The sequence below is a fragment of the Lissotriton vulgaris genome, chromosome 9, assembly GCF_964263255.1.
Source record: "Lissotriton vulgaris chromosome 9, aLisVul1.2, whole genome shotgun sequence".
NCBI classification, from domain to species: Eukaryota; Metazoa; Chordata; class Amphibia; order Caudata; family Salamandridae; genus Lissotriton; species Lissotriton vulgaris.
Window position 1 is genome coordinate 1,125,305,872 of NC_141697.1, and position 24,637 is coordinate 1,125,330,508.

Genomic DNA, 24,637 nt, shown 5'->3' on the forward strand with positions numbered 1-24,637 from the left:
CCCTGCAAAAAGGGCCAGTTCCAACACTGATATCGCAGTTAGTGCAGCATCTTCAGATCAGATATTCTGCACCACTGGTAATCTATAGCATAAAGCAAGTTACATATTTCAAGTTGAACCACGTGTACCATTGCTTACATGCATTTTTGCTTGTAAGACGTAGGCGAATATAACAAGCTACCATTATTGCATAGCTGACCACAGATATATAATGCTCCTTTTTGTAATGCAATATTACTGTGTTGTGTACTAAAAGAGCTTGGCATCTATAACTGTAGTGACATATGCAAATGTTGACTATTGATTAGCAGTTGCTTTGCATAAGGTTAATCACAATAAGCTAAGCTTAACAACCTTGCATCTATTCATGAATCTCTTACCTCTACTGCTAAGGTAATTTGCATGGAGACCAGCACTGTTAACCTTGAAATGTTGGCATTTTCCAATACAGGATGAGAAAACAGGCGACCATAAATGCATTAAATGAGGACATTAGCATTAATTTCCTTTCGAGAGGTTTATTTGCCTGCTAGATCCTTCAGTGGAAGATCTCTTCATTTAAAGCACTGATGATAATTTATTAAAAACTTACTGAAATAAGTACACTTCATGGAGATATCGGGCGAAAGAACATGCTCACGTTTAATATCACATGCAAAGTGATTATTTTGTTCATACATCATGTGCATGGAAACTCAAGTCTAGCGTTAAATGGTTCTAGTCTGATTAAGAAAGGCATTACTCATTGCTTTGAATGGGTAGAAAAAATCGAAGACAAATTAGAATTACAGGAACTAGTATTAACATATATTCTTAGAATACCTTACTTGGTAAATTTATGGGAACAACACTCACACTGATGGTATTTAAAAAAGCATGGACTGGTGGCTAAATTGCTGACCTGGGTATGTGATAGATAGGGTGCACTGTCCTCGACTGTGCAGTGGTGCAGCTTTAACTGGATGTGCTAAGTGCAGACCAGGTGAGTGCACCCTACCACAGTGAACGTGCTGCCCTTAGCGCAGCAGTGAACCTGCACCTGCCCTGGGGCATAAAAAGCAGGTGCAAATGCTGGTTAATAAGAAAAGAACTTGTTTAAATATATGGTTTAATCATTGACAACTCCTTTTATTTAATGTACCATGAATTATGAATATTTGTGATTAAATATTATGAATATTTGTGATTAAAATGAGTAAATAAACAACTAACCCTTGTGATTTCTAGCAATGGATCCCCCTTATCACATAGCTTCTAAAATCTGGCCTCACCCTCCACCCCACACAACATACTTTTTTTCTGGACAGCACCTCTTGTTTGAGATGCTCCTAGAATCAAATTCTTAATGCAAAGCGCTGGAGTGCACCGTGGAACTAGGCCTGTGATACGTTAAAGGAACGTATACAAATGTCAAAAACATTCTTTTGATAAATGAGATACATGTTTTATGGATATCAAACATACATAATTTCCACAGCAACGGGCACAATGGTCAATATTAACTGAATATAGCACCTGCATGCGTGTTCACATATTATAACTTATTATAATGAGGAGAATCTAGCCTCCTATTGGATTATAAATAAATACTTGATGCCAGCATTAGTCATTGCAATTAGTGTCATCTCATGCATTTTGTGAGAAATGTATATATTGAACCCAATAATGAAAGCATTGTTGACATGCGAATGCACCCAGACCACAGGTCAGTGCACTCGTGTAAATCGTTGGACAGAATCAAGCAGATGGAATCAAAGTAACAGTTTATTTCATGCCATTAATACAACCATGCATCGTTGATCCTGCTTTGAGCAGTATGCAAGGGTTCAACAATGCATCCAATATTTTCAATTTATAGGCACCGAGTGGTATAATTTTAGTTGTTTAAATTGCATGATCGTTTACAAAGAAGCACCACTGTGTCCGAGTGGGTATACATTTGTTATTACCTCTAATGTGCCGATAATTTTGTGACCGATATTTAGGACAATGTTTTGTCAGATGATAGTCTGTGTTATGATGTTCTGCTTGGCATTTTCTATACATTCAAAACTACCATCTTCTACATATCACTCTTCACCTGCAGCCTGAATCGAGTTTGTTTTTTTTTTAACAAAGAATCAAGATATTTTTGAAAGATGAAGGTCCCCAAATGTTCACCCTGAAATGTCCTTCAGCTTAAATGGCGCCAAGCAAAATATCAAAATAAAGCCACTATCTGAAAGTAGTGCTAAGTTAGCAAAGGGGTTTTATGCCTAAGACAAATATCTCTCAATGACTTGCAAGAACCACAGAGGCATTTCATTCAGCTGGTGGTATCTTCTCTGTGTAATGTGCATGCACTTTCAGTATAGATGCTCCTTACATTGACTCTACGAAAAATCTCTACTGAATGAAGATTTTATTTTAAAAATGTATATACCATAATGTCCAGTAAAACATACGCTTTTCCAAGAACCATTTACAAAACCCCTGAACATCCCATTTTAGCTTTTTATCGGTTCAAATAGCAGGCGTAAGATGCTAAATTATTAACTTGGGGGAGGGCAAGGTGTGAACTCCCGCAAAGCTAGTGATCCAGTGTCTTGATAAGCAAAATACGTTTCAGTGATGAGCCCTGGGTTAACCCCTTCTAGCTGTGGCTCCGAGCAACAGTCCTCTCACTGAGAAAATTGAAGTAAATGAGTTAAGCAGTGCCAAACATCAAGACATTAAAGTCAAATTCCAAAATCAATCTAGTAAAAATAGTCAAGCTTTAATTAACATCACAAAAACAATTGGACACATAAATCAGACATTATGAAATGTTTTAAGCAATTGTTAAAAAGCACTGATAAGAAACAATTGTAAAGCCACTGTCAATGCTATAATAAGGGGTGTGTGTGGACAAGTACTAGGTGCCTTTTCAGGTATACTGATATGTGGCACAGATCGGATAAACCTTAAAGGTTCCATACAGGCAAAGATTTTCCTTTTGGATTTAGCCTCTCAGAAGAAATTCATAATCTTCTGGCTGGACAAGGCAGAATGCTGTGGTCAGCGGGTTCTCCGTGTGGCTCCTGGTGCACTGAATTCAGGGTCCAATTTATGCTTCAAGTTATGATACAAAAGGCTCTGAGCATCTCCAACATGAAATATATTTCAGTGGATGTTACTTCATGTAGGAGATTACTTGGTTGTATTTTCATATTGTCAGTGCATATGAAAGCGAGAAAATATTGGAATTGGTATTCAGGAGAGCTCCATCTGTCTGGATAAGTTTGATTTGGCTTTCCATTAAAGCCTTGGTTTTGATGCCAGAGCTCCAAAGAACAACCTTTAAAATCACAGTCTGCTAAAGTCCCCTCATTTCTTGGTTACCTTACCACCTTCACCCACTTGCATTGTCTAAACTTGAACTTAGTCACTGGTCTGAAGCTTGAAATCCTCTAGATGTGCAAGACTGGAAGCTTTGGCCCAGAAGGGTTTCATGAGGGCAGATAGCTTGTTTCTACTATGTCACTGGAACTTCAAACTTCCCCATAAATTTGAACGGGATCCCTAGAGTTACACAGTATACCCCCTTATGGCGCGGATCACTCTTCTCAAAGGATACTTATGACATCATGGGGCAGGAATGGGATAGTAAGGGTATAGCCACAGTTGAAGATTTTTATGGTGGCCACCAGCACCCGCATTTTAGGGATCTGCAACAGGAGTATGGGATACACCCTAACGAGCTTTTTACATTTACACAGGTCAGGAGTATTCTTTCTGCATATAGACCAAGTATTATGATTGGGACTATCCCCTTGATGGAGCTAATTAGAACTGCGTGATTTAGATTTGGGGATAACCTATTATTGGCAGAGATGCCGGATGATTTAGAAAGGCATGAGGTATCTTGGGTAACTAAACTAAACAACTCAGACGCAGATATCTTGAGGAGTTTAGAACTATCAGCGGAAGTCTTGTTTGCTTCCAATCTGAAAGCACAACTGTATAAATCTATATTTAACCTGTACTTTACACCGGCAAAACTTTTTCTATGGGGGAAAAGAGAGGACAACCTATGCCCTAGATGCGGTGTGTGTCCGGCTACATTGACACATATGTTCTCTGATTGTAGTGAACTAATTATTCTAAAAAAAGGGATCTCGAGCTTCTGGGGATTGATATTTGGAAGGGACTTGGAGCTAACTACTACACTGACAGTCCTGAGGCACTATAGCTCTCTTAGGTGTAACAAAGAACAAGAATATTATGTATTCTTGGGCTCAGCTATTTACCGTATAATGCTGGCCGCTAGATGAAAGGATAAGGAGTCTCCCACCTTTCAGATGTGGTTAACTAGATTACTGGGGGTTTGGAAACAAGAGGCAGCCCTATATGCATGTAGAGGGAGGAAAGCCAGAACACGGGGGGAAGAAGTATGGTCTAGCATTGCGAAATGGAATGGCGGGGTGGGAGCGACATAATAGCAATAGATAAAATAATGACGGGGAGCAAATTAATCCGGTTTCGCAGAAGAACCACGCATTTATTTAATCATATAAACCCTTTGTTAATCGTATATGTCTTTGTGTCAAGATAAATAACTTGAATTAAATATTATACTTTTTAAGACAGGATAAGAGGCAGACATAAGCTCAATTACAAAACTCTCTTTTCTCCCTCATGGTAAAATTATGTATTTGCTATTAGGTATATGAACTCCTGTATTTATGAATATTGCGATAATGTATGTTTTCGTTTCTGTAAAGCGATGCTCTCTTCTCTGGTGTGAACAATAAAAAGGAATTTTAAAAAAGCGACTTTAAACTTCACTGCAGGACGACCAAGGAAATCTTGATCATTGAGGTTGCATCTTGGTTGGATCACCGCGACATCTTGTCTCTGTCCTTCAGAGGTTGAATAAATCTTCTAAGTACAAACTGCTGAGATTGCAAAATATCTTTCTCGTAGTCATGCCTAAATGTCAAGAGTGCAATGACACAGATTAGTGAGAGGGTGCTCAACTCTCTTCAGCTAGTGGCCAGCAAAGTCCAGCCTCAACTAGACAGCAAGTCCTTTTGCAAAGATGCTTTCTGTTGTGATTTAATTACTTGGGACTGCGAATTTCGTTGCGTGCACTGCATCACCAAATGCGATGCAGTGCGCGCAACAAAATTTGTTTTATTTATTTATATGTGTACTTACCTGTGAAACTCCATAATCCATACATTACTACCCCCCACCCTGCCCCTCTCCCTCCCCACGTCGTCGCCCGGCCGGTACTCCCACCACCAGCCGCGGCTCAAGAGTCCTACTCAACTTGATCAATCACTGAAGGCCTTATACACAAAGGTAAACTTACACTTATCTGTAAGTGTACTGCTTTTCGATATTCACAAGCTACGCGCAGAGTATTATGCCTCTGCACACTTTATGAGTGCCGAGTTTGTGAATACTGAACAGTAGGAAACTACTACTACAGAAGTATAAGCTTACCTTTGTGAAACAAGCCCTTTAAATGCTGGGATACAAGAGTGTGTGGAAATCCAGGCCTCATTCCTTTCTCAGGACGGCAGTAGCAGACATTTTCCCTCCTTATTGTATTCTTCAAAGACTAGTTAGGCACTCATTCCCTGTGGTTGGGTGGCAAAAGATATAGCATTACTCCAGTAGCGGTTTATAGAGGGCACTGATCTATCCCTCCTAGGTTCATATGCCGCCCCCCTCACATTTGTTTCTACAGTTTACTTACTTAAGGGCACAAATGTTCCAGAAAACTCTATTCTGGGGTTATTTAAAATTGCCACTACTAGAGCTCCACCATCCCACCCATACTTTGCTTATTAAAATTAAACACCACTCTTTTCCTCCCTGTGGAAAAAAATCCAAGACTTGATCTTGGCCTAAGCAACCTAAACAGGAGCTGTTCTCCACCTAAACTTGGGAACTTCCCAGAGGTCTCTGCTTCTTTTTTGCATAATTTATTGAGCACTCTGTGTCTGAAAGGGTATTGATTTGACTTATACTGGGAGCTCACTTGTGTCCGTACATAGCTAAACCTCTCTGAAGAGCTACAATGAGAGCGAAACACGTGTCAGGGGTTGCTTTTATTCATTTCAGGTTGGCTTGGATAGTATTTTACCAATCGAAAGCAGTAATTCTGTGCCTGGGGTGGTAAAAAACGTTTGTCATTTTACAGCTCGGCATGCATACCACTGTCCTAACCCTATGTTTAAAGACTTTACTATAGAAATTATGAAAGACTTCTATCTCAGTGTGGATGGCACTGTGCTAATCCTATGCTTAAACTTTTTGATAGAAGGTGAGCACATTCAGAGTGGTGCTGGTGTTGTAGGGTGCTCTGTCCAGGAGCTGCTCTTCACCAGAACTTGAGAACTACCCAGAGTTCTCTGCTTCTTTTTTGCATACTTTGTGTGGCACTCTATGACTTAAAGTGTAGTTCTTATATACATATAATATAGTGTTATCGTCTGGACTGAGTTTACAAAAGAAATTGATTTTTTGTTTTGCTTATAACTTTGGCAGTGTGAGGAATTGGGTTACTGGTTCAGGTAGGTGAAATCCTACTCAGGCAGGGACCACAATCCTGTCAGGGTGAAGTCACTAGCAAACCCTAAATTAACCTGTACTCAACCCTCTGGTAGCTTGTCACAGGCCAGTCAGGCTTAACTTAGATACACTGTGTAAAGTATTTTTGCAACACTTCAAACAGTAAAGTGAAAATACACCTCAAAAAGGATCCCATGCCATATTAGAATAATAGAGTACATTTTAATAAATAAAGCAAGACCGAAAAGACAAAAATGACAATAATCCATCAATTAGAACCAGAGATAGATATGTAATTTTAAAGGTGTCAGTGAAAATAGCACCAAACAGCTCAAAGTGCCAACTGTGGATATCTGGTCTCTCCGGACCAGGAACAAGTCACAAGTTCAGTCTGACCTTGATTGAGCTTGGGCCGACTAAAAGGACCCAGGTAGCAGGGCCAGACTGAAAACCCAAAGCAGCCTTGGCAATTTTGACAAAACACCATCCCCTGGAGGGCTGCAGGTGTGAAGCACTGCTACTTTTGTTACTGGGTGCCTACATTGCCCCTCTGCTGCAAAACCAGCCACCAGTAACACAACCAGCCAGCAGTAACAAAATCAGCCCCCACAGCTGCAACCCCTCTAGCCTCATGGTGAAATGCCTGAAGCTCTGCCGGGTAGGCCTGCTGAACAAAAGTACCTTAAATCCTGGTTGAGGAGAGTTGCGAGGTCCTGCATCAAGGATGCATCATGCAGCCAAGGAGATGGGTTGGTTCTGAGGAGCTAGGGAGCTGTTTTGTGAAGTACTGAGTCACCATTTACGATCCCATTGATGAGGGCCTCTGATTCAAAATCCAGCCTCAAAGATGCACTGCACAGCTGAGGCCAAGTGTTGGTTCGGAAAGAGCTATGAGGCTGCAATGCAAGAATCTGAGTCAGTGTCGAGGCTGCCATCAACGAGAGATTGGTGATGACACGGGCCTGCATCAGTGAAGCTTCACACAGTGACAGTTCAGATGCGAGCTGTGAGGTCCATGGGGAGTCCTTCTGCTGGTAGAACCCTTGCACAGAGGCGAACCTTCGATTCTGCTCAGAATTGCAGAACAGAGGAGATGCATAGGTTCTGCTTGATCCACAAATTGGCTGGTAGATCACCTTCACGCCCAATTCCAAGGGTCGAGGAATGGGTTGACACCACTTGGGTGGGTAGGACTCACAGATGGCAAGCTTGTTGTAGACTTCTGTCCCTAAGTCTCTAGTCAGGATGCCAGCCAAATAGCCCCTGGAGTCACTTTGGCATCCTGGGTAAAATAGATGCAGGTCCAGTCCTTCTCATTGAGACATGAGGGCTGCAGAGCAGCACAGTAAGGCAATAGTACTTCAGAGCAGCAGTCCAGCAGAGTGGTAGTCTGTTCAGCAGTACGGCAGTCCTTTTTCCTGGCAGAGTATCCACAGGTCCAGAAGTGTACTGAGGAGTTGGTGTCTGGGGTCCAATATTTATACTGTACCCTTCCTTTTAAGTGGTAGAAGCTTCTAGAGGTTTCAAGCCCGCTGATGTGTCAGCATCCCCTTACTCCCTGTACTAGCCCCATTGTATTTAGAGTCTCAATAGCCTAGGGCCAAGCCCTTTTTGAGAGCACTCAGACAATTCCCTTGTGATTTGCAATTTTGGTAGGTGACAGCTTCTCCCCCTGGTTAAATCAGAGCTGGCCAACACCTTTCTTTTCTTTGTCTCGCAGTCTAGGAGCAATACAAGAGACCAACTGCCAGCTACACCTAGTGATGAGACCCAGGATCAGGCTACAGGTCCCAAATGACCAGGACAAGAAAATGCTAACTTTTTAAAAGTGCATGTATAGAACTGTGATTAAAAATCCAACTTCATCATTAAAGAGGGCTTTTTGTTTACACTTCTTTAGAAACCAAACTCGACCAGACTAACTGGTCCCAATTGAAAGTTACATCTTATTGAATATAATAAAGTAACTCCAATGCTATCTTATGGGATAGGTAGGCCTTGCAGTAGTAAAAAACAAATGTAAGGATTTTTCGCTACCAGGACTAGTGAAACGTAAAGGTACATGTCCAAGTTTTTAAATTCACTGCATCCTGCCCTCCCTCTGGGATGTCCAGAGTCTACCATAGGGGTGATTTATATATATTAAAATGGAAGGATTTGGGCATGGCAAAAGTTTTATTTTGCCAGGTTGAAATGGCAGCTTAATACTGCACACACACAAACTGCAATGGCAGACCTGAAATATGTTTAAAAGGCTAGTTAAGTGGGTGGCACAATCAGTGCTGAAGGCCCACTGCTAGCATGTGATTTGCAGGCCCTGGGCACAGATAAAACCACTTTACTAGGTAATTTAGAAGCAAAATAAATATGCCAATTGTATAGAAGCCAATTCTATCATGTTTTAAGGTGAGGGAGCACAAGCACTTTTGCACTGGTTAGAAGCTGTAAAGTGCACAGAGTCCCTAGGCCATCAAAAATTAGTTCAGTAAAAATTGGAGGAGTGAAGGCAAAAGGTTTGGTGATGACCTGGCAGAAAGGACCAAGTCCAGCAGGTGCCATTTGATGAATTTTCACAAAACCTTCACAAAAAAAGGTTCATCCGCCTCAGCTTCTTCCTGGAACATTTCAGTGTGATCCATCAACCAGGTGCCAAGAAAAAGGGGGGATCCCAAAACACGCTTTTTCTCATGCAATTTCACATCGAAAATTGCATGCCTGACCCTGCACCCAACCCTAGGCCGTGTATGGCCAAAGGCTGTGACCTGTGGGTGGTTGAGATAGTTAGGTATGGTAATAAAATCCTATTTCACATTAAAAATAACTAGAAATTCACAGGAATTGTAATACTTTTCTTTTTTAAACTTCTTTGAACAAAAACAAAGGTTAAAGTGGTGTTATATTAAGTGAAAATGTCAGGTAAAATACTATTTTAAGCTAAAAAAAACATTGAAAATAGATAGCTTTAATTCAATGAAGTACCTGTGCACTAGCCACGCACTGCTCATGACCTTACAAGGTACATCACTCATGACATAGTATATGATTTCATTGATAACATCATTGATGAAATCTGAAAGGACATCGTTAATGACACCACTGTGCATGGCAATTGTGCAAGTTATAGTTACTTCAGTTAACTATAACTGGTGAATTTTAGTGTTTTTTTTTTTAGAACAACTTCCCACACCTATGTGAGGAAGAAAACACTGGCAGTCCGGCAGATCGATTCACACCATCGATAAGTGATGATGCATTTCAGAGACATTCTGCCTTTCTCAAACCAGAGTGCCACACCAACCATAAATAATATATATATAAACCAAAAAGCTGTAGACACTGAAAATAAACTATGATAAGCTTACATTACAATCTCCTCTCTCCTGTCAACCGTCTTGTTTTAAATGCCAGTAAAGCCATGTGTGCAAAACAGCAATATAATTGTGTAAAATGGTCCTTTTACACCCCGTTTCCCCTCCTGCTAAGAGGCCCAGAGTAAGGTTGCAAAGCCATTATCTCACCTGCTGCTTGAAACCTAATCGATAAAGTATCCTAATGCTGTTTACAGGTTCTCCCAGCAGTGACGGTCAATGTCCCATAGCAGTTTTGCCACTGAAAGTCTTGCATGGTGAAAGATCGTTCCAATCGAGCATATGGAGAAGATAGATGCCTCTCTTAGTGCTATATGTAACCTATAATGTGTCAGTGAGACCTTAAGAGTAAGGTCAGTTTTGAGGGAATAGTAGTGACAGAGCAAGGGTTCCAGGGGCGTTTCTTAGTGAAATCAGTTATAACGGGGGAGTAGTAGACCCTTCAAACCCCAGAACTACAGTGCCACTTCACCAGCTGAATTTGTGATAATTATATCCCAGGAAATAGGGGTTTTAAGAAAGCCCTTACAAATGCGGCAGAAATTGTGTATTTTGTTTATTCCTGCTGTGGTTCAAAATATGACAAATGTTGGTCCTTATGGTGCACTGCCCCTTCAACAAAATGAATTACAGCATGTGAAAATACCAGGCAAGAGTCACATTTCTGTTATACCAGCATAATCTCAAGTAATTCCTGGAATTTGGCATTACGGGAAATTACTGACATTATGCCATTTTACCTCATGCGTAATTACGCCGAATTCACCGTAGAATTTTAGCGTCGAAGCATGGAACCAACCCACAAGCACAGAGCTTGCTCGCGATGTGAAATGCTACCACGCATCCAAAATGGATACACTGTTGCCTTTTGCACTATATTACAGCCCTAAATAGCATTTTCGCACTTCACAGAATTTCGCATAACTATGCACAAATAAATTACTCAAATTTCACACAACCCCTAGGAAACACATATCCTCGTAGCAAAAGAGGATGCGGCAAAATGCATGATTTACAGGTGTTTACTGATTCCTTTTCATGAGGAAAGGCAGAATTCCATGGAGCAGTTTATAATTAATTTGGCACGAATTTGAAACCTGTACCTCTTCTGTCCATTTAAGTGAAAACTCATTCTCAGTCACTGAGTGGAGCAGGATGTGCCCTCCTCACCCTCCTATAATTCTATCTTGTCTTTTATCTTTAACTTAATAGAGACGTGGGAATTATTGACTTTTGTTTCGTGCTATCTGCAATGTGTTGATTAAAAATGGTCATGCAGAGCCAAAGAGTTCAAGCCGTCAGCCTATACCTGAAGGACAGTAAGTCCTCTAACACATTCACACAATGAGCGTAGAGCTCAATAAAGTGATAGCAAAGCTGCTGAGTCAGCACAAAGGCTGTGCATCATCTTCTCAAGCTCCCGCCCTTCACGTCCACGCTGAGCTACAGGCAAATCAAGGCAATGAGACAGCAGTCTGAGGATTACTGTCTAGGCCAAGCAATAGCGTGAGAATTAATGTCACAAGCAGTAACAAGAGCAGGCATACTTGACTCTCCACAGTTAGTGGCTGCATAACTCATGTCTCCCTTTCTTGACAGTACAGTCAACATTTCTTGTGTTTCACTAATATAAGGCAGTATTGGCTATGCATATAAGGTCACAACACACTCGTTTTTAGGCCTGGGTTTTGACAGAGCAGCGGTCAAACAGACCTATTGTATGGGGATTGCATAGATTGTATAAAGAGAGGGCTTTCAATTTTTTTTTTGTTGAATTTTTTTTTTTTAATTAATTTGTGCCTTTGAATCGTTGACTTCCTTCGACCAGCTCAGTGGAGCATGTACCTCTCACCTAAAGCTATTGGCTGTCTAGGTGAGTCCTTCTGCCTCCACTCGAGTGCTTGCATTGAACTGCATGAGGTACTACTTTATAACTATATTTTTTGGTGTAAATTTACGTTATTCCATGTAAATACTTTAATTAGAAAAAAATTAATTTCACGAATGCTATAAAAACGTGTTTTTCCACTTAAATCCTTGACTAGTAATCCATGCCGAAACATCCTAAGCTCTCTATCGAAGGTCTCTCCTTCAAATATACATTAATTTGGTGCTCTTTAGGCCTTCATTCAAATACTATATCATTCTGTTCTCGTACAAGGTAGTTGTTTCTGCATCCGTGATTAGCTAGTGTCTTTTCTGTTTTCTGCCAAGTTTTGAAAATCAATTGATTAACACATCTGCCTAAAACGAATTTGATTGTTGGGTTTGGTGATTTTCAATTCCCTTCTTCTTGAAGACCTCTAGGGTCCTGGACAAAACTAAAGTTTCCAGTAGACAGTAGTTGAATTACCAGGGTTAGCACTTTCTGCATGTATTACACACTTTTGTTGTGTGGATGACCATAGAAAGAAAGCCAAATGCAAGGGCATGTTAAGGAAAGCATACTGCCTCCAAAAATAGTGCATTTCTTTCTTATAAGTGTTAATCGAATGAGGCCACAAACACATAACCGGCTCTTTTATACACTTATCCTAGTTATTGTTCACAAAAAGTTTAAAATCAGGAAATTTCCTTACTCTCATATAATTACATCACTTTGTCTAGCATTTAATTTGTGTCCGTCCCTAACTATAGTAGAAAAACCTGCAGTGAAGTGTTTGTAAGCAGAACAGAGATGCGCCTAACATTATGAAAAATATTCTACCATGAAATACCAGAAATGTGTCATTTTTTGTGTCTGTAGCTGCTTTACGCATGCATGTGGTGGTAATGATACTAATCTGGAAATCAATCCGCGTCTTGGTAGATTTCCAATAAATGTTTATCAGGATGGACCAAATGTGTCTATGTTGATTTGCATCTGTATCTTGTTATGGATTTCCGCACAAGGGGTGGTCTATTCACAAGGCAGATTACAAAACATGTGTAAACAGTATTACAGTTATCGGTGTTAAGCATGAATAGTGTAGTTGGCCCAAATTCTCAAGAACTTTCCGTTGAGGATTATTTTATGTTCTGAAAAGATTTTGTTTATTAGGCTCTTAAATTGATCCATGACCTTATTAGAAATGTCAAGCATATGTTTCAATGAAGAATGTCATCAAGGCCATGTAATTTACAGTGGCCTTGTAAATGTGTAAAGCCAAATGTCACGTCAAAGAATTGTATAAAGCTGAGCATTCAAGGAGAATATATGTGTTTTATAAGATACCGCACTCATGGTCATACACCCCACCTAGTTTGTCACAATATCCAAGCATAACATAGCCCTGATATCTATGTGACTATTTAACCATTTGAATGTAGTAATGTACCAGACATTATAACTACAGTGTTTGTATGTGTGTGCATGCATATGTGTGCATTTGTGTGCGTGTGTGTGTATGTGTTAGAGATTTTTGAGGTATATTGTTTTGAACAACATCCTAAGTTGTAAGGAGCACAAAGACTTTTTAAAGGCAAATTGTGCTGTTAAATACAAAACACCTAACCTATATAATATGCTATACTAGCAAAGTCCCAATGCTGCCTGGTAACAATGTGCTTGTGATGCTGTGGTGAAGCGACTTAGGAACATATTAGCACAACCTAATGACCTCTCAGTCAGAAATGATTTCTCAAACGAGGATATCAATGAAATGCAAAGGTACCTATGTCACGTTCTAAGCCTACTTTTTTCTTACGCTTTATATATAATTATCCCAAACATTTATATTTTGGATATGATTCAAAAAGATATAACACTGTATGCAGTTACATTTCCAAGTGTACCAAATGAGAGGTTGAGTTTTTTAAAGATTATTCCTGAAATAATTACTGCGTAAAGTTATTCACTGTGAACTACGATCCTGGAAACCAGCCTTTGAATATTCCGAAGGTCCCAAATTAATTCAGGGAGATCATGTACCATACTTCCAATAACCCACATACCATGCATGCCACTAATGCAATTTCGGTCTATAGAAATATAAACAGGCACAGTAGTTAATAAGTAGCCTTGTAAATCCCTGTTCAATGTTCATACTGTCGGTGGGCGTAGCAGCCTTGCTGCTGTTTGAGTCTTCTTAGAGGAACTGTTTCAAGTGAGAATGCATGTGTTTATTGGGTTTGGCTCATTTAAAGCAGTCTGGAATGCTTCTAGAGTTCCTTCAGACTGAAGATCCTTTCAAAACTATCACAGATCAACATCAAGTTCTCATCACTCTAAGAAATTGTTGGACAAGTTAAGGCAAATTTTAATGATCAGGAACTTGGTACAGTGCTCACGAGCCATGATCTATGGTGCACTGAGGTCTCATTCCAATGCATTTCAATTCAATGTTGTCATTAATGTATACGCCATTCATATATGTGGAAAGCTGACTGCTAGGTATGATTTTTTTTTTCTCTCAGCAATAAGCCACTAGATTTGGGGTTTAGCAGTGCAAAGCATTTGCATGAGTTACTGTGGACTGTATTACGTATATTTGTGGGAGGTATTGTCGTTTTATGGACAAAATAGTTTACTCTAATACTCACTACTCTTTAAAGATGTTATAGCCAATACTTTAAAATATTTCTTTACTAGGACATTCTAGGTTAATTTACCGTCTGTGTCGTCTAATACTAATTAAAAAATAAGTCTACTGGAGGCAGTTCTTAAAACATATGTATTTATTTCTATTATCTAGGAACTAAAATGTGCAACTCCACTTATAAAATATATTATGTTAAAACAAGGCACAAGAGTGCAATGTATGAAGTTTGGATAGAAAGAAAACGGTATGTTCCAAGAAAGAGTTCATAATAAAAAGCAATGGAAATGTTGCTATTAAAATCAGGGCTACATTGTTAAATGAATAGAAGAGCCTTTATTCAGTGCCTTTCAAGTCCACATCGGTTCACTGGCAGAATAGCAATAATGGCATTTTGGAAACTGCACCCCTACCGAATCCTTATAAATTCTATTTCATGAAAGCAACCACTGAAATCACCACTGGCATGATCTTATTTCGCTTTTTTAATGCATTTTCTAGCTTTGATTTACTGGAACATTATTTGAAGCATCAGTTTAACAAACTTGGCACTCAGAAAGCATGCAACCATTGCGATTAACTGTGAAACGTTGTTAAAAGTCAAGTGATGAGGAAACTGTGAATTTTGTTTTGTCTTTTTCCTTCATCATATATCCAGCAGGCGAGTTACATAAAGAAAGTGGCTCAAACATATATCTGTAGCACAATTTCCTAACAAGATGAAGAAAACATATTTTAATTCACAAGTTGGACTGGACCATTTTCCATACTGGATCTATATGACACAAGGGGAATTGTAACCTTGGGATGTTTTATCAATAGTTGTTTGCTGTATTCAATTTGTAAAGCCTTGGATGTTTTCCCAGAGTTTGTACCAATAATAAACTCTCCACTATTGTTAATGCATGAATTCATGCTTCCTCAATGAAAGTACAAATTGACCTGATAATCTTACTTAAACGTGTTTAACTAGATTTTACTCGATGAACAAAGACATGACACAGTCTTACAACATCTAGAAGAGGTTTAATAGCCACAATTGACATCTGATACTGAACAATAAATGTGAGTTCAAATATCAATGGAGTATGAAATGCCAAGGACTGGTAAGGTTCCACACAGCCTATAGATGGATCAAATGTACTTCCTACAATATTTTAATGTCAGGCAAAACACACTATTTTCACAAGTATTTATGAAACACAATTACACAACAACAATGTAATTCTTACTCATTTTGCGAACTGAAAAGCCTTGTAGACAATAATCCAAACATCTCATGTAAGGATTGTTTTAGAAAATAAGTCTGCTATTCATTGGTATGTAATGTTGCCCTCAAGTCAATACTATGGCCTCGAGCTAGGGAGATATTTATTTTGAGTGATTGTTTGCATGCATGTGGTTACTGTCATTTCTTTGAGCCACATTCAAAAAGTTATCGCACACATACATCTCCCTGTTTCCAATTTCATTGGTGTTCTTGTTTCTTAGTTTAGCACTTCTTTGAGAATACTTCTTGCAAAGGTAAACATTTTTGTTTTTTGTAGAGGGCCAAGTAGTAGTAGTATGTACTTTATTCGATAAAATGTCATCATAAAAGTATACAATCTTGTACAGTTTAAAAAAATAAAAACAGGAACCCACCAATCCTTGCGTACATACATCTACTAGAGGGCCAAGTAATAAATGTAAAATGCAAGTACAAGGTAAGGAAAAACAATTGCTTAAAAATTGCGGGGCGGATTTACAATAAGTGGCGCATCTCTGCATATTAGCAGGGATGCGCCACTTATTATGCGCCACGTCTCCGACACCATTGGTGCGCCGCATTTACAATGCGGCGCACCATCGGGCAAAAACGGCAAAGATGCGTGATGCATCTGTGCCATAAAGGCGGTGCATTGCTGGAGTTGCGTCGCAAGCGCAACACAACTCCAGCAATGCTCTGGGGGCCCTATCTGTCCAATGCTGCGTCAATCCTTATGCCTGCTTCAAGCAGGCGCAGGGTTTTGACACAGCATGGGCACAAAAGTGACTGAGTGAAATCTTGTAGATTTCACTCAGCCACTTTTAGGAGGCGTTCCTGAGCCGGAACGACACCCCCCCCCCCTGCGCAGGAACGCCTCCTTCTGGCGCAGGACTTTACAACCCAGATGCGTCACATTGTAAATACCCCGCTCCATGGTGCATCTTTTGCGCCGCCGCTGCGTCACAAAAATGATGCAACGGCGGCGTAAAAGAGGCGCAAGGGGCTTGTAAATCTGCCCATACGTCTTCACCTATTTAGAGAGGTATTTTAATGGGGGGGCTAGAGCAATTGGGGTGCATTAAGTAGGGTCTGGCCTGGTGTTCAAAGAAAATGTGTTCTTACTATTGCAAGTGTACATCATTTCTTCCCTTTAAGGCAAACTAACAACAATCAGTCAGTTTGCATGTAGAGTGATTTATGCAACATTTAATGTCTTGAATCTGGATTTTACAAAATGGAACAAAATGCATGACTATTGGATTACAGTTTTAGTTCTTAGAAATGATGTAGCACCTATTGTCTTTTTGTGGCTCAGTTAGAATTCAATTGTACTGTAAACTGTATTTCAGTTATCATGCTATGCAGTAATAATGTAATTGGTGTCATTTATTATGAGTTTTCGGCAGGAGTGTAGCAAGTGCAGTGACGCGGCGTCATTGGCACACTGAAAATAACACCAGGTTCTGGTTGCCTTCTACTATGGCTCATTTCCCTTTCTTATACCATTGCCCTCGGCACCCTTGCTACGCCACTGGATTAGGATGAGAATAGGGCTGGCTTCTGAAAAGGTTTCATGGTTTAATCCGTTTAATTGACCTATGACCTTACCATGGATAAGTAGGTCAGTCTGCAATGAACATTATTGAGAATGGCCTGCATTTTGGCAAGAATTACTACCTGCAGAGTGCCAAATCGAGGGAGAGAAAAATCATTCTGAAAATGTGAGCATTCAAAGAGATAAAGATTAACTCAGTTTGAGAAGTCAAACTCATGATTTTGCGATGCACAATTAATTCTTATACTTTTGGATGACCTCATATTTGTAAAAGCTCCATTTTTGGTACAAACTTTGCTTCAATAAGACATGTTCCTCAAAAAAATACACTATTTGAGAGGCCATTTTATCTAAAGAGATAGAGAGAGAGGGGGAGAGAGAGAGAAAGAGAGAGAGTGTGACAGAGAGAGGGAGAGTGAGTTTATAAGTACATTAAATGAAGCTCTTCAAGTCATAAAGAAAATATTACCTTTTTAAAACAAACAATGGTATTGCTCAAATCAAAGTATTGTACCCAAATATAAAACACCATATAGACTACAAGGTAATTTTCTATTACACTGTTTGCAGTGTGGTGATGTAACATCAACGATTCTGCAGTTCAGACTAACAATTCATAGTCAATATGGTTTCTCACTAAAATGCATCATCATGTTTGAAGAAGGACTATCTATTTTGAGCACACTGGTTTGTTGCTTTGCATTTTACAATTGCACACTTGGTTGTTACATGTATATTTAAAAAATGATGCATCTTAATATGCAGATAAGTTTCCAAGGATACCACTGGGAGGTTGTGTTTAGGCTTGCATCTGAAGTAATGATGGAGATTGGACTTTAACTGGAGTCTCGGGACCAGGCAGGCGGTACCACAATCTTAGAAATGTCCCGAGTAAATTCAGGGAGTATATATAGCATACTTCCAACAACCATAATAATAACAAACCTTTTCTGTCACTAATGTACCTTCTGTCGATAAAATGTGATAGTTAACAAGTTCAGCAAAATTCAGTAGGGGCAGATTTACAAGAAAGTGATGCATCTGTAGAAATGCAACACTTTCCTTGCGCCACCCTGAGAATGCCCTCCTAGTCCAGAAGTGTTACGAGGTTAAGGTGCCAGTATGGACACGTCGTATTTATAATTCAGTGCACATTGGCGCAAGGATTGACAGATGCGTCAGAAATTCTGATGAATCTGTTGGCGCAAAAGTCATGCATTGCTGAAGTTGTCTCGCAAGCACAAAGCAAATCCAGCGATGCAATGGGAGGCCTATCCTCATTTTCCTGCATCACTCCTTCGCCTGCATCAAGCAGGTATAAGGTTTTGACGCAGTGGAGTCCTAGAAGTGGCGTAGTGAAATCTTGTAGATTTCACTGTGTCAATTTTACATGGCTTTCCTGCATGGGAACGCCCAACGTTCATACATTATACCTGATAAGGAACAGCGGCACAAAATTACGTAAGGGGCTTGTAAATCTGCCCCCTGTAGTCTGTAACATCTTAAATTCCAGCTCTGTTTCTAGACTGTCAGTAGGAATGGTAGCCCTGCTGCTGGTTGAGCTTGCGTATAAGAACTGTTTTAAGTGAGAATGAGTGATTTGTTTGACTCCAGCTCAATTAAAGCAGTACAGGACCCGTCTGACGTGGTCTTTCATACACAAGATTACATTAAGCACAAACGTCACATTTTCAGCACTCAATTAATGCGTAGGACAGTGTAAGTCAATTGGTAAAGATCAGGCAATTGGAACAGCGCTCTTGAGCAATGGTCTGTGGCCCGCTGCAGTCCTGTCTAAATGCATTTCAAAATCATTTGGTCAATAATGCGTGTCCAATTCTTCTGTGACGGCTGTGTATGATTATTTAGACTCACAGAGACACAAACAGCTACAACGGTGTGCCTGACAATGCAATGCAATGCAAATGAAACCCAGAGCATAACAATACTATGGTGACCGTTTTCGGCAAAAAAACAAAAAAAAATCTCATACAGTGTCATTCAACACTATTTGAGTATTTAACAATAACAAAAAAGTCCCTTTCAGAACTAGATAAAATACACGAGTATGTCTCATCAGCATTACCTAAAATAAAAAGCTTAGACTTGTGTGGATTGAACAGGTAAAGATGAGCCAGAAAATGACTGTCGATGACTAATTTATCAAAGTATTGTTCCTTCTCCTCCCCAGTGAACAAGACAAGAAGGATGAGGAAGTGACAAAGCTAAAACTTGACTGTAAGACAATTAGAATTCACTGTTCATTTGTGGAGGGTCGGCAAAGACTGTCTTTCTGACATTGAGTAAAATGGAAAATCGGAGAGTTATGTGGGTCAGGAGAGAAGCTAGCTGCTTCCCTCGCAGAGTAACAAAGTGAAAGTATTCTTATTAAAGGAGGAATCCAATGAACCGGATTCTGTTTCCCTGCCAGGTTGAGAAAAGCTCCCATAAGAGCAATATTGTACTTTTGTTTAGGTATGTGTACTAGACTAAGGAATGTGTCATAAAAACAGCCATTTTGTAGACTCGATGGAAGAATGCTTCTGCCCCAGTTCATAATAGTATTCCCCTTTATTCTGCAAATTGGTGCAAGTGTCTCAGTACATCCACCAGAACAGAGTATAGTATTTTATTCACTGGAGTATGGTACTGTCAAACAATGGTCCCATGTAAGTAAGAGCGGTCTGTTCAACTGGGTAGTGAGGCCTTTTGGCACGAGGAGAAACAAAAAGTCAAAAGCTACATGTTAGTAAAGCAAGAAAACTGACAGGAAAAAAATACGAAATAGAAGGAAATCGACATATTTCTGGCACATTTAACTTTAAGATGAAAAACAGTACAAACATGGAGAATGTGTACTAAATGGTATTGCACTTTTTTTTTTACATGGGGGCATTTCTGAGAAAGTGCTGCTTTACTTGTGTGGAAGTGGTGGTTCAGAACAAAAGAGCATTTCTGTCAAAGTAAAAAAGCACCCAACAAACTGTCTTCTGTGTGCTAGAGTATAGGCATCATGTATTGTACTAAAATGCCCAGACATCTAAAAATATGACTATAAATAAAAGTTTAGCCTTAACAAACATGCAAATTAAATCCTTTCCTTAATTAATTCAAAACATGTATCATCCAAGGTCGGACTTGGACAGAAAACAGGCCAGGGCACCAAAATAAAAGTGGCCACCATTAGCAAATCAAATAGCTAAAATAAATAAGCCACATTTACAATTCGGGCTGTTTTGAACTTGCAAAGACACGTTGTATATGTGTTTTGCAAGCTATGGCAGACTATATGCATTTTTGTTTGCTACAGACATTGTTTATGACAACATCAGGAAAATCAACAGCAAAAACCGTCCTATCAGACCATAAAACAGGCCTAAAAAAAATGGCTGACACACTGAGTTATCAGCCCAGCCCCTCTGGCGCTGCCTGATTGGCCTATAGGCCGGTCCGACCTGGGAGCATCTTATTTGGGGGAGATGTAAGGAGGAATTGCACACATACTGCCACTGTTTCTTTACTTGCTGTAATATAGTGATTGACTCAAGTCAGAGGATACGAAATATTTTAAAAATAAATACTTCAGCTAAATCATCTTGGGCCGAATGTTTGCTGCAATGGCAATGTGTTCAAGCACCACGTTCTAGCTTAACTTGTTTTCTTTTCAGGCTAAAACCATTAAAAATATAAGGCTCCCTCGTTTTTGAGCCATTTTACAATCACTGAGGTCTGTGCAGGGGACGGCTGATGTTTGCATATATTATACATGCGTGCCCCTGAGCTATCAGTTCTTTCATAACTAGACTATTAACATGTATAATTAATAGAGTATTACTGCACCTTGCGGGAAACGTTAACTCTTGGCATGTCTTTACCGACATAAACGCATATGTAGCGGTTTGCTGACTGTACTCAAGGCCTTGCTCCTGCTAACGAGTGGGTTATACAGCTACACATGTTGACCCGCCGAAAAACGAGTAGAAAGTTTAGTTAAGTTTTTCAACTAAAATACAGTTTGCAAAGTTATCGTGTTAGGCATCACCTGGGCTCGTTTTTAAAAACATTCTCAACCTCAAGAAAAACAGATTCGACACTAATATCTGTGAAGTGTCCATAATTTTTAGACTTTCATTTCGAAGCAAATTGTGAATTTTTATTTTTTATCTTGCATGTATATAATGTTTATTCATATACTCTGTTTAGTTTTCGGCTTATTAAAGGATGGCGTTTGAGTTTTTCTGATTTCTCTGGGCTCTAACTGGTAAAAGAAACCAAAAGGTATGGACAGATCTTTGTTTTAGTTCTTAGAAGCTTTATGGCTTCTCTAAGCTCGAGTGTCTAAAAGCGCCATCTATACCTTGTCAATACTCAGGGAGTCTTCTTCGCACCTGAGGGTAAGGTTCTCACATGCCGGAAACATTCCAATGTTATCACTTCAGTGTTTCCAGAAGCAAACTCGGGTCGCATTAAATGTTCTCCTCGCGCCATTTGAAACACATATAAAAAAAGGCCTTACATCCAGAAATGTTGTTTGAGCCTTGCTTCAAATTCACTGTATGAGAAACCCCAAACTGTAATCTCTCCCCGTAAACATTGCAAAATAAATGACCTCGGTGCGGAACTTTAATATAAGGAGTTGTATTTAAACCAGAAAAGATACAAGCTGCCGATAAAATGTCCGGGAATCAATTCTCGGTCCTCATTACCTCTCTGCAATATTTAGTCTGAGCCCAATCCCTCAAGTTTGTGCATTGCTTCACAAGGTTATTACCCGGCTGTGCAGCTGAGCAGAGAGATAACCGCACTCATTCCCCTTATCTGTAATGATGTAATACATCCCAGCACTGGGCAGCGATGATTGGGTAATAATGGCAGTGTGGAAACTGCAGAGCTGACAAACAATAGTACAGCCTCCCACAGACGGTGCACTGCACGCGCGATGCACGGGCTGAAGGCGCGCGCATCCCGCTCTGGGGAAGTTGGCGTTTTTTTCTGCAGAGAAGCAGCTGTTTCTTCTCTGAAACAGCATGCTTGCCTCCACCTTAGAGAGCTTGCACGAGGCAGGGCTGCTGTCAGGGTCCTGCCAGGACAATGCCAGTAGAGCCTCGACCCCGGACACGGCCCTCCCCCTTATTTTTTTTCGTCAGATGTCACCGACATAAAACAAATTCAGCTCATTGAGCAGCGAGAAAGGGTGGCTCGGAGTTTTCAGAGCGAGGACCGCTGCTGGGGGACTGCTGCTCAATTTGCTCGTCTGTTTGGGAAACAAACACTCTCCCTCCATCTTTCAGGGATGAAGGCGGCGGTCGGCGCGGCCCACGAGCTTACCTTCTGCAGGAGCTGGGCGCCAGAGTACTTGGCGGCGATGGATTTGATCTCCCCTCCAAAGGCAGACGCCCAGAGCTTCACCCTAGGGGGAGAGAGACAGAGAGAAATGGCACTTGTAAACACCATTATGTTGTCGTCGCCTGCATGTACACGCTGAAGCAGCAGTGAGATAATATATGTAACAGTCCCGTCACAAACTAGCAGCAGAACAAGTCATCAGCAGGCAACTCGCTGGACTCGTCGGTCCAAGCCGGTGGGTCTAAAGTTAGGACCGCACACCATGGCCCTGTGAATAACACGGGCGCATTTTACGCAGCACAGCGTCCACTTTTTGCGCACGCTGGAGACCCCATACACTGCGCCATGTGCATTGCACGCCGTCTGTCAAATGTGACATGACCATAAACAAACACAACTAGCCCACGTGTCCCTGGCCCAGACCAAACCTAGAGTAGCCATGCGATAAAAGGCACGCAAACACACACGAGGCTGGGGGCAAAACTCCTGCCAGTGACATGTATTCACTTTAAAACTGCAAAGATGCCAATAGGAATTTAACTATTACGAATTACAATATATGTATGGCCATTAGAGGAAAAATAACCAGCCAATGAATGTTTACGTCAAGATTAATTAAATTCCATAATAAAGAATATGTTTTATTGTAGACTATGACTGTATGTGTATGTATGTGCGTGCGAGTGAGGAAAAACTTGACTCATGCCACACAAGTTTTGGATGCCAATGCAAGCGGGCTGCAATGCCCCTACCAACTCAAACGCTTGCCACCTACACAGATAAGGGTATCTGCTGCTCCGATCCGACCACGTCCACCAGGGTGGTGTTGAGGACAATCCAGAGAAGGGCGAGGACGCCCCACAGGGCGCGGCGAGGGCTGGGGGCGCCTGGCATGTTGCCTCTCCCCGAGGTGGCTCCCGGGTCTCCCCAAAAGAAACGCGCGGCTGTGCGGGCGGCGTGCAGCTCCTTGGACAGACTTGGATGGAGGAATCACACAGGCTCACTCATCGCCCTTCCTGGAAAGATGCTCCGGAGAATGGAAGAGGAAGAGGCGCTGTAGGAAAGCTCGGAGGACTTGAAAAGTATTGTGTCCTTGGTAACAGCCGGCGCGGCCCCCGCTGTTGCAGGCACGCGCGCACTTCCTCACAACTCCGCAGTCAGCAGTGCACTGTAGTTACTTCGGTGACCCACTGCTGGTCCAGAGTGCCCTTAGCAGCAAGAAGGCAGACTCTATCGATTCCAACTGTGTAGGCTGTCTTTGCGCAATTACTGCTCACTTTACAAATGGAAAGCTGCCTGGAGGTCTCCTTTATGCTGCCGGTCTCCTGCAGCCTTCATCCCCCCCACACGTGAAGTCGCGCAGCGCTGGCTCACTGGAGCAGGAACAGGCATTAATGGAAAAGTGCTGACAGGCGAGAAGAGCAGGATCCGGGGAGATGGACCGCGCGGAAGTGCTTCCCGACTGAGGGAGAGCAAAGTGTGAAGGGGCTGACGAGGAGGAGGAGGGCTCCCACCCTCCCGGGCTGTGCCAACGCGAGCTGCGCACCGCACAGGAGCTGACAGCAGCCTTGGGTGGCTTGAGGGGATGACAAGAGGGACTGTCAACACCCACCGGGGCGGCCCCCATTCACGCGGGGCAGCACGAGCAGAGCTGCGTGGCTGCGGCTGCGAACAGCTGTGGGCATCCGTAGGGCATGCACTCGACCCTTGGCGCAGGCACGGGCCGCGCACAGGCAAGGCAGAACACATGGGCTTTCCCGCTGACAGGACATGACGGGGGTCGCCTGTCACAAGGCTGCAGCTTCCCACCAGACTGGCACTCGCCTGTTTTAGGTCAGGAGGCGCTCAGACCTAATTGAGTTGTAAGCAGCGTGTCCTCCTTGTTCGCGAAGGCGCGCCTGCTTCATATCAATGCCGCAGTAGCCGGCTATCCGAGGGATCCGGAGTTTAAAGGCTTATGAATGAAAGGAAATGCAGCATAAGTAAATCAATGCAGGCTAAGTGACTTGAGCCCATGAATAAATTATTAATTTGGGCTTTCGGAGGAATCCCCCTGGTA

At 41.3% G+C, this 24,637-nt stretch overlaps 1 protein-coding gene across 2 annotated transcripts in view; it reads right to left on the reverse strand.

Annotated features, from left to right (window-relative positions):
• The window catches only part of CACNA2D3 (calcium voltage-gated channel auxiliary subunit alpha2delta 3), a 2,559,454-nt gene extending 2,535,079 nt beyond the window's left edge, over positions 1–24,375 (reverse strand). Inside the window, exons 1-2 of one of the 2 annotated variants that reach the window (XM_086939135.1) lie at positions 23,354–24,375; positions 22,561–22,642 (exon numbers count right to left, since the gene is read on the reverse strand). In XM_086939135.1, coding sequence (XP_086795261.1) covers positions 22,561–22,642; positions 23,354–23,472 — 201 coding nt within the window. In that variant the 5' untranslated portion in view covers positions 23,473–24,375. The remainder of the gene's footprint in view (positions 1–22,560; positions 22,643–23,353) is intronic. The other variant, XM_086939136.1, reaches the window with a different exon arrangement.
• Positions 24,376–24,637: the final 262 nt, after the last annotated feature.